Source organism: Aquarana catesbeiana, unplaced genomic scaffold (genome assembly GCF_042186555.1).
Source record: "Aquarana catesbeiana isolate 2022-GZ unplaced genomic scaffold, ASM4218655v1 unanchor239, whole genome shotgun sequence".
In the NCBI taxonomy this organism is placed as follows: Eukaryota; Metazoa; Chordata; class Amphibia; order Anura; family Ranidae; genus Aquarana; species Aquarana catesbeiana.
The window spans coordinates 91,980-102,901 of record NW_027362667.1 but is presented as its reverse complement, the minus strand read 5'-3'; the positions used below and the strand labels follow the sequence as shown (position 1 = coordinate 102,901).

Here is a 10,922-nt window from a genome sequence, read left to right as displayed (position 1 = left end):
TCTTGAGCACAAAGCACTTTATGTTGTATATGAATTTGCACATGGATCAGTTTACTTCATTTATTGATAAACACCATAAGATGAATGAAGTAGGTGTAAAGTGGAAGCAGTGGAACTGCAGAGAATATGATTCAAGCCCCTAGCACTTTATATATGAATGTCTCCACATATTTTAGTGTATTTGTGATGATTTATGTGCACACACAATAGGACAGCGCTGTGACACATAATGCTCTTCTAGTTGATAAAGGGAATACTTACCTTTGTTACAGCAGCAGTCCGGTATAAGTTATTTTTGTAGGTATTTGAGTTGTTACACATAGCGCGGGTTTTATTCTATTTATATTGGTGACATAATTGTCCAAATCTGGGGATCAGGAGCCATTTCCACCCTTTACTCTCGGCTGGGGTTCTTTGTATCCATATAACAGATGTTCTACATGACTAAATCTGCAATCAATTTTACTGCAAAATCAAAGGGGCCAAAATGTCTCCCCCCGAGCAGTAATATATTTCTATCCCCCTTGGTGGGAGTGGAGATGAGCCCATCTATAAGGATATACAGTACATACACACACAGCACAAGGACGTGTACACACTACCAGACGTTTCTCAGGGCTGCAGTTCCTCTGATCTCCACAAGGTGGTGATATAATTTCTACCCAGACAGGAAGTCTCTATGGAATACAGACAGGAAGTGATGTCAGCTACAGACAGGAAGTGATGTCATGTATACAGGACATTCCATTTGGAAGGACGTAGAGAGGAGACGTTGCTGGATCTGGCGGCAGAGGAGGTAATATGTTGATTAACCCCTTCAGGGGGATCAGTTGATGATTAGTATATCTTCCTTCCAAAGCTGGCCATACATGGTTCAGTTTTATCGTTCAGCCAGCGGGATGAGAGGAAAAAACTGAAGTGATTCCCCCATACACACATTGGAGGGGGATGGGGGAATCCTCCCCGCTGCACTATTGTATTCTGACAATGGGGGGCGCTCCTCCGCTCTCAGAATACACAGATCAGTGATGAAGCTATTGGCTGCAGCCGCTGATGGAGTGACTTTTATCCGGCAGTGACCACACATGGATGGAAATGTGACCGATCCCTGCTGAACCAGCTGAATTTCCATGTCTCTATGGTCACCATAAGTCAGGGCACAACAAATCCCAGGTCACCGTGGTGACTAGAAATGGTGTCCTGTCCCCTGGGCTCTTGTCAGCCCATTCTCACTGTTGGTCTGAATAATGTTTCTGCCTGAAACCCGGACACATTATTCAGACAGGAATGTGGCTCGGAGCGGGGCCAGGCGGGAGGGGGAGGAGGAGATGATGACACCCGACCTGTGAAGTGAGGGGTGGACTGGACAGGACATGAGAGGACTCATCTCACTGAGCTCCCGCTGCCGATCTTTCTCCTTTCCGCAGCTGCATTACTGTCACCATCGGCTCCTGCTTCCACCCACAGCTGCCTGTGTCCCTGCAGAGCCCTCGGCACTGCCACAAAGATCCCCACAAGGTGCTGAGAAACAGGACTACAGAGTCCTTACAGGAGTAACCAGGACAAGCCTGCAAAGCAGCCAGCTAAGAAACCAGCCAGGGAGGGACATGCTGCTTTATGTACACAAGATGTCCTCTCCATCCACTCTGCTCTCACACACTGCTGGGGGAGATGTACAGGACATGCAGGAGGATACAGGGGAGGGGATTGGATTACTGGCCTGAATTCTGCACCCCATGTCCTCTGAACGCCACCCTTCTCCTGTACCCCATGTCCTGCGGTGACCTCCACCCTGCATCCCATGTCCTGCTTTCTGCACCCCATGTTTTGCACCCCCGAATCCCATGTTTTGCACCCCATGTCCTGTGTTCTGTACCACATGTCCTGTACCCCACGTTCTGCACACTGTACCCTGTACCCCATGTCCTGCGTTCTGTACCCGGCTCCCCATGTCCTGCCTTGTGCACCCTGTACCACATGTCTTGCACCCCATGTCCTCCATCGTTCTCTGGTACCCTGTATTCCATGTCCTGCATTCTGCTCCCCATGTCCTGTGGTGACCTACACCCTTCTCCGGTACCCTGCATCCCCTGTCCTGCATTCTGCACACTGCAGTGACCTACAGTCTTCTCCGGTATCCATCACCCCATGTCCTGTGTTCTGCACCACATGTCATGCATCCATCTCTGTTGCTTGTCCTGACCTTTATCCTGATTCCTGGATCTCCTCCTCATCTCTCCTCCATATCCTCTTACACAGCTTTTCTCCACACCTGCAGTGATCCTGGGGGGTGGAAACTTGGCACCAGCACTCAGCAAAATCCATCCTCACCATTAGGAGCTCTGGAGAAAATTGTCTGCTATTTACACTCCATTCCTCCGCACGTCACCTGATCACATGAGAGCTTACTTTCACAGATTCCTGACAGATTTCTGTATGGTAAAGGTCAAAGTTCACTCTTCAGTTTAGGAGAGGAAGGACACACCCAGGAACAATGATTTGGTTTGCACAGGAGCCTCATATAGAGGACCCCTCAAATTTCCCCATCCAAATGTCCCTCCATCCAGAGTCTATATGTCCTATGACATCACACTGACCTCACAGCTCCTCCCCCCAATGTCCCTCCATCCAGAGTCTATATGTCCTATGACATCACACTGACCTTACAGCTCCTCCTCCCAATGTCCATCCATCCAGAGTCTATATGTCCTATGACATCACACTGACCTCACAGCTCCTCCCCCCAATGTCCCTCCATCCAGAGTCTATATGTTCTATGACTAAGGATGAGCTCCGGCGTGTTCGCAGATCCCACGTGCAGAGCCTGCCAGGAAGTCAGGACTGCGCTGTACTAATCTCAGGCAGTGAGACATTGTGCAAGGAACATTGTCCCAATACGCGGCTGCAGAGATCAGGAAATGTTTCACTGCCTATGATTAGCGCAGCGCAGTGCTGATTTCCTAGCGGGCTCTGCACGTGGGCTGTGCGAACACACCAGAGCTCATCCTTACCTATGACATCACAGCTCCTCCTCCCAATGTCCCTCCATCCAGAGTCCATATGTCCTATGACATCACACTGACCTCACAGCTCCTCCTCCCAATGTCCCTCCATCCAGAGTCCATATGTCCTATGACATCACACTGACCTCACAGCTCCTCCTCCCAATGTCCCTCCATCCAGAGTCTATATGTCCTATGACATCACACTGACCTCACAGCTCCTCCTCCCAATGTCCCTCCATCCAGAGTCTATATGTCCTATGACATCACACTGACCTCACAGCTCCTCCTCCCAATGTCCCTCTATCTGGCTTTTTTTTTCTGATACTCTTAGGATGTGGGCGGACCCTTGGTATCCTTACTTGCAAAGTTGCACTGTTGATCCTGCATTATATGTATTGATGTCAGAATACCTGCAACAAGCTTTTAACCTACAGAGTGTGGGGGTCCTTTGTGGGTAAATTCTATATCAACCTTAGGTGGGCTTTAATAAAATGGAGACCTGAATGATAAGGTGAGGAGGATTCTGGGAATATCATTTGATTTTACATTTTGTTTTTAGATCTAGAATATTCCTCCTGTGAAGTCTGGAGATCATATGACCATCACATTTCCTCCACCTCCCTCCCTGATAGAATAGAGAAATACAAAGAAGATTCTAGAAGTCACCAGAGAGATCATGGAGGAGAGGTGAGGAGGATTCTGGGAATTCTGGGACATTATCCAGTAACAGACAAGGGATGTGTCTGGATGGTGACTGTATCATTGTGTGTGTCAGGTTCCTATAAGGTGTCAGGATGTCACTGTCTATTTCTCCATGGAGGAGTGGGAGTATTTAGAAGGACACAAGGATCTCTACAAGGACGTCATGATGGACAATCAGCCGCCCCTCACATCACCGGGTAAGAGGAGACTTTATTGTAAAGGAGAGAGCAGTACGGAGGCTCCACCTAGATCCCCCATCATCTGATAAACACATAGAAACAATGTATTCAGTCAGTGTGTGTGTTTCCTACAGATGGATCCAGTAATGGGAACCCACCAGAGAGATGTCCCCGTCCTCTGTATTCCCGGGATTCCACACAGGAAGATCACACCATCCCTCACCATCATCAGGTAGATGAGGAACAATCACTGATAGTATCATTAGGATCTGTACATTATCTGCATTGCTACCATTGATGTCATTTTTATTATATATTCAGAGTGGAAACCTGAGAGATTCTAAAATTGAAGTAAAAGAAGAGATAAAAGAGGGGGATGATGAGGATGGGGTGATTGAGTTTCTAAAAGAACACAAAGATCTGTACCAGGACACCATGGTGGAGTCATCCAGCTACAGAAATCCACCAGAGAGATGTCCCCGTCCTCTGTTTACCCGGGATTCCACACAGGAAGATCACACCATCCCCCACCATCATCAGGTAGATGATTGACAATTATTGGTAGTTCTGATTTATACACAGCATGTTTTTTACAATGAATGTTTTATTATATATTCAGAGTGGAAAATTCACAGATAATAATATTGATGTTAAAGAAGAGTATAAAGAGGAGGATGAGGAGTATGGAGTGATGGAGTTTTCAGAAGGACACAAGGTTAAGATGGAGCCACCAAATACCAGGAACCCACCAGAGAGATGTCCCTGTCCTCTGTATTCCCGGGATTCCACACAGGAAGATCTCACCATCCCCCACTGTTACAAGGTTGGTGGGATGGAGCATCTAGAACATGGACTCCTAGAGATGATGTGTGGATTATTTATGATGTCACAATAATAAAGCTTATATCTTACAGATGATATTCACTCTCATTTTCTTGATTTAGAGTGGAGATCCAATCGATATAGAATTTGAGGTTAAATCAGAAGAAGAAGAGAGGTATGTGAGGGATGATCAGCAGTCTATGGAGGAGGATGGAATAACGGGGACATTTATAGAGGTGGACACTCCTACAGAGATCAGCACAGGTGGGTCATTAACACTAAATACATTCCTCCACCCATACTGCTCACTGATTGGTCCAGAGTAGGGCGGGGACTGGGTGATATCAGCCTGTAATCCCCTGGTCACTTTCCTGAGCTGTGTTCCCCGTCCTGTATTCCTGTATTTCTCTCAGATAATCTTCCTTCTCTGTGCTGCAGACACAATTTATGTTTCTAGACTGGATTTATGGAGATTCTGGGGTTCAGCTGGCAGCAAAATGTTTATTTTCACCATAGATGTTGCTCTACCTAGGCACCTTGGGCATGTGCTTTGGGTCTTCTACCTCATGCCCTGGTCTAGCATAATCTCTGACAGAACAATTCTCCCAGGGTTACTTGCTCTGTTATTTGCTGGCTGTGCCGGGTGGAGGGATATGTCTGTATAGTCTCAGACCCAAGTCACTGAGTGCAGTCTCAGGAGATGGGAGGCAGCGGTGTGGGACCTCTGCAACTTGTCTCATGTAAACATTTCATCTTCCACTGATTACTGAATACCAATATTATGAGTCCTGACCCTTACACTGTATAATTTATATTGTACATTACATACTCCTGACCCCTGCACTATATACTCTGTTGTACATTACATACTCCTGACCCTGCACTATATACTTTATGTTGTACATTACATCATTCTGATATTATATAGTCCTATCTGTTGTATCTTATACAATATGTTGTACATTATATAGTCCTGACTTCTGCTCTCTCCCCTCTACCCACTGCTATATATACACATAATATGTATTCTCTTTTGTTGCACCCATTTCCTACCAGCTGGACATTTTATATCTGATGATTTGATTGGAGCACAGACTTTTACATGTTGATAATAATGTGATAACATCCTTGAACTTTGGAACCTTAAACAGAAAGTGATAATGAGGGAGGAGTCAATAACCCAATGATGGTGGTCTTCAGGATCAGTCCAGTCTTCATCTTGGTTGTTCTCCCCCCATCCTCACTCTCTGACCTCTGGTGGGGCTCAGCCCCGCTGTTATTCATGACTAAATCATGGACTAAATAAGGAAGTGTGGGACTTCTCACTCTCTGACTAAGGTCCATGAATAAAGAAAAGAACTGGTAGGAGATCAGAGGACCCATTTACTAGTTACCTTGAGGGGGGAATTGTAAGATCCTCAGAGACAAAGCTGCCTGATGTGGGCGGAGTCCTGGTTTAGGGGAACCAATCTGCTCATGTCTAGTAATAATCTTTTTATTTCTATTTTAGTAGATGGACGGGAGATGAGGAAAACCTCAGAGGATTGTCTCACTTTGTCTCCAGACTGTAAAGTAGAAGATGAGGACATCACACAGTATAGTCCAGGAGAAAACCCGACTACCTCAAATGTCCATCCGGCACCACACAGTGTAGATGGACCATCGTATTCCTCTTATCCTGAGGAACCTCAGACTGTGAGGGACGGTGCCGTCCTTCCAACAGAGAAGAGCTTTTCCTGTACTGAGTGCGGGAAGTGTTTCCATTCTAAATCCAAACTTAACATGCATAAAAGATCTCACACAGGGGAGAAGCCGTATTCCTGTCCTGAGTGCGGAAAATGTTTTTCAGTGAAGTCCAGTCTTTCTAAACATCAGAGATCTCACACGGGGGAGAAGCCGTATTCCTGTCCTGAGTGCGGGAAATGTTTTTCAGTGAAGTTCAGTCTTTCCACACATCAGAGATCTCACACCGGGGAGAAGCCCTATTCCTGTCCTGAGTGCGGGAAATGTTTTTCACAGAAGTCCAATCTTTCCACACATCAGAGATCTCACACGGGGCAGAAGCCGTATTCCTGTCCTGAGTGTGGGAAATATTTTTCAGAGAAGTCCAATCTTTCCACACATCAGAGATCTCACACGGGGGAGAGGCCGTATTCCTGTCCTGAGTGCGGGAAATGTTTTTCACAGAAGTCCGATCTTTCCACACATCAGAGATCTCACACGGGGGAGAAGCCGTATTCCTGTCCTGAGTGCGGGAAATGTTTTTCGAAGAAGTCTCATCTTTCCACACATCAGAGATCTCACACAGGAAAGAAGCCGTATTCTTGTCCTGAGTGCGGGAAATGTTTTTCAGTGAAGTCCAGTCTTTCTAAACATCAGAGATCTCACACAGGGGAGAAGCCATATTCCTGTCCTGAGTTTTTCAGATAAGTCCAGTCTTTACAGACATCAGAGATCTCACACGGGGGAGAAGCTGTATTCATGTCCTGAGTGCGGGAAATGTTTTTCACGGAAGTCCAGTCTTCACATACATCAGAGATCTCACACGGGGAAGAAGCCGTATTCCTGTCCCGAGTGAGGGAATTGTTCCTCACTGAAGTCCTGTCTTCCTGTACATCAGGGATCCCACACAACCCTTGAGGTGTATTGGTGCCTTGAGTGTGGGAAATGTCTTTTATATGAATGTTGCTGGACATCACAGCTCTCATGTGGGGAAGAAGCACACCCTGATATACACCTCAGATATACTCCTTGGCTGATCTTCATCATGTAAGAAACAGTTGATAAGGAGATCAGAGATCACCAAAGACATGGATGAAGTGTTGTACCGTGTTGGCCATTGATAGCAGTAGAAAAATAAAAATGGAGTCATTACCTCTCATTGGCTGAGTACATTTTGTGGTGGAAGATTTCACAAACACTTAGAGGTCTGTTTAAAAAAAAAATAGTTGAATGAATGTGAGCAGCATTCACCCGGCTGTGATGAATATTGGATGTATTTTATTTCATACGCTGATTTCCTTGGCTCCATCTAGTGGCCATAATGCGGTATTGTGATATGATATGACAGAAAAAATATCTCATTATGGCCACTAGATGGCGCTGATAATGATAGGAAATCACTGTGTTGCATTATGGCCAGCATGTGTAATGGTTGGATGAATGATTGTCACATTTGTCCAATGAATCTTCTAGAAGTAGACCCCTTAGTTTCTTCTGTCAGACATGGATTCATCCTCATACACTGGTGAGTACAGTACACACTGAAGGAGAGAAGTTCTTCAGTACCGGGCACTTTCCCGCATGCTGCCCAGGCCAATTTTCAGCGCTGTCGTACTTTGAATGACAATTGCGCAGTCATCCTACTCTGTAGACAGACAACATTTTTATCAGTTTTTTTCCCACAAATAGAGCTTTCTTTTGTTGGTATTTGATCACCACTGGGGGGGTTTATTTTTTGCTAAACTAAAAAAGATCCACATTTTTGAAAAAAAAGTTTTCTTTGTTTCTGTTATAAAATTTAGTTTTCTCCTTCACTGACGGGCACTAATGAGGCAGCACTGATATGTAGAATTGATGGGCACTGATAAGGTGGCACTGATATGTAGAATTGATGGGCACAAATAGGCGGCACTAATGGGCACTAACAGGCAGCACTGATGGAGACGGACACTGACAGGTGACACTGATGGGCACTGACAGGCGGCACTGACAGAGGACACTTTTGGGCACTGACAGAGGACACTGGCCACTGACAGGCGACATTGATGGGCACTGACAGGGGACACTGATGGGCATTGACAGGGGGCACTGACAGGCGACACTAGTCACTAACAGGCAACAATGATGGACACTGACAGGCGACAATGATGGGCACTGACAGGGGACACTGATGGGCACTGACAGGGGACACTGATGGCAACTGACAAGCGACACTGATGGGCACTGACAAGCAACACTGATGGGCACTAACAGGCGACACTGATGGACACTAATAGATTGCACTGATGGGCAGCACTGATGATGAGGTACTGACAGGTTTTTTTGATGGGAAATGATTGGAACTGTTGTGGGCACTGACAGGCGTTTCTGATGGGGCACTGACTGGCAGCTGATAGGCACTGATTGGCATGGTTTGTGGCGATTTTGATGGGGCTATGCTGATAATCCATATGCTGATTATCAGCGCAGACCCCCCTCTGACAGGGAGAGCCCCCGATCGGCACAAACTGAGGAAAGCCGTTTACCGCCACTTCCTGGTTTACACTGTGATTGGTCACAGCTGATCATGTGGTAAGGCGCCTCCCTCAGAGGTTCCGTACCACGATCGGAGATGCGGTGTATCAAAGTGACACACAGCACCACTGATCGCCGTGCTGCATGCCCCTGCGGGAGTACGCCAGCATATTATCTGCTGGATGTCATATGACACCCAGTCAGGATAACTGAACCACCACCCGACCGTCATTCTGCTATAGGCCAGGCAGGAATTGGTCAATCAAAGCAACATTTTAGGCAGGGAGCTCCTCACAATTTACTTGCCAGGAGTAGTTATCCTGGTTGATTGTTAGAGATCTATTGATTTCTCCTTAAGTTTGGCCTTGTTGTACTTTTCTCTTCTACCACTAGGTGGCCGGGTACTTGGTGGTACTAGATATGCTTAGGGCAACCCAAGGTCAGGTTATGGGTATATAGGGTATCTCAGCCAATGATCATGGGTTTTCTTGAATTCCTTGGCCTGCTGGGAGAACCTATATATTTGGGGGGAGTCAGGTGATCATGGTTCTGTGCCACCTGGGTGAACGTGTGTCATGTTGCCCCGGCCTGCTAGGCCAAAGATTGGGCCTATCCTGGGCATATCTGGCTGCTAGACTGTTTGAGGTCCTATCCAGAAACAAGAGAGCAGGGCAGGGTTGGGATTGCGGCTTGCAGTTCAACCACGAGTGATGGTTTTGCTGGCTGGAGAACCTGTCATGGTGGGACCTCAATGTGTAACTGAAGCCAGAACCGGAACAGTATTCTCACCGAATGGGCATGGGGGAGATTTGGAAACTTCAGGCACTGATCATCTAATTGATTGATGTCACCAATAAACCTTGATTGAGGTCACCAAGGAATCTTGATTGAGGTCACCAAGGAATCTTGATTGAAGTCACCAAGGAACCTTGATTGATGTCACCAAGAAACCTTGATTGATGTCACCAAGAAACCTTGATTGATGTCACCAAGGAACCTTGTTTGAGCTGGGGCGTGGCTTGATGGTGAAGAGAGCAGTCACATAGACTCACAGCTCCGGCTCTCAACAACCATCCTTCCCTTATCCTGGATCCTATCTCCTCGTGGAAGGTACCGTTTTGTTCCCCACAGCTGTGGGCATCAATCAGGCTGGCAGACATGGTGAAATACGGGCCACCCCGGCCCTCACCTACGGCGTAACAGCTGGCACGGTTCCGGAGGCAAGATTGCGCTGAGACATGTGCAGAACACACAGGCATGCTGCAGGCTTCCTCCTCTGCTGTCCAGGGCTCTGCTACAGGGGTGAGTGCTTTAAACCCTGCTATCTTTAACACGCAACCAGACCCCCTGCAGTCACAGGACTCCCAGCAGCCTTGTGAGCATAATCAGCCTGCGGACTCCCCCCTGCTGAGCCTACACTGTCCACCATTATGCTGGCTATTCAGGATTGCAAGGCCTCCCTCTCTACTCAGATAGTCTCTATCTGCATGGACTATTCATTATTAAAACAAGATGTCCAGAACCTCCGTGACCGAACCAGAGACGCTGAGGAACGTATTAGTACCTTAGAAGACACTGTGAATCCCATGTCTGTAACTATGCATGATACTACTAGTGAGATGGCGGCACGTCGCGCCAAGATCGACGATTTGGAAAATCGTTCTCGCAGGAACAATCTTAGATTTGTGGGGTTCCCGGAACACTCGGAAGGTCCCCACCCTGAAAAGTTTTTTTACTCTTGGTTACGGGACATTTTTGGTACAGATGTGCCCTCATTCTCACATGTTATAGAGCGCGCACCGCACTCCTCCCCATCCCCCTCCAGCGGGTGCCCAAACATGCTCCATTATTGCACGTATCCTCAATTTACAGGATAAAGTGGCCATCCTACGCCTTGCACGAGAAAAGGGCCCGCTTACATTCAATGGTAACAATATCTCTGTTTATCCGGACTCTTCTGCTGAAGTTTAACGCCAAC

The 10,922-nt window shown here is 46.9% G+C and overlaps 2 protein-coding genes across 2 annotated transcripts in view; one reads left to right on the top strand and one right to left on the bottom strand.

The window, feature by feature from the left end:
• LOC141122083 (uncharacterized) overlaps window positions 1–10,922 on the bottom strand; it is a 260,915-nt gene that overhangs the window by 162,540 nt on the left and 87,453 nt on the right. The window lies entirely within an intron of this gene.
• LOC141122086 (uncharacterized) lies at window positions 712–8,377 on the top strand. Its single transcript, XM_073611892.1, is given in 8 exon segments — window positions 712–796; window positions 3,781–3,904; window positions 4,021–4,118; window positions 4,208–4,426; window positions 4,506–4,709; window positions 4,831–4,972; window positions 6,219–7,125; window positions 7,127–8,377. Coding segments are annotated over 7 exon segments (1,815 nt in total). The 5' UTR covers window positions 712–796; window positions 3,781–3,819; the 3' UTR covers window positions 7,287–8,377.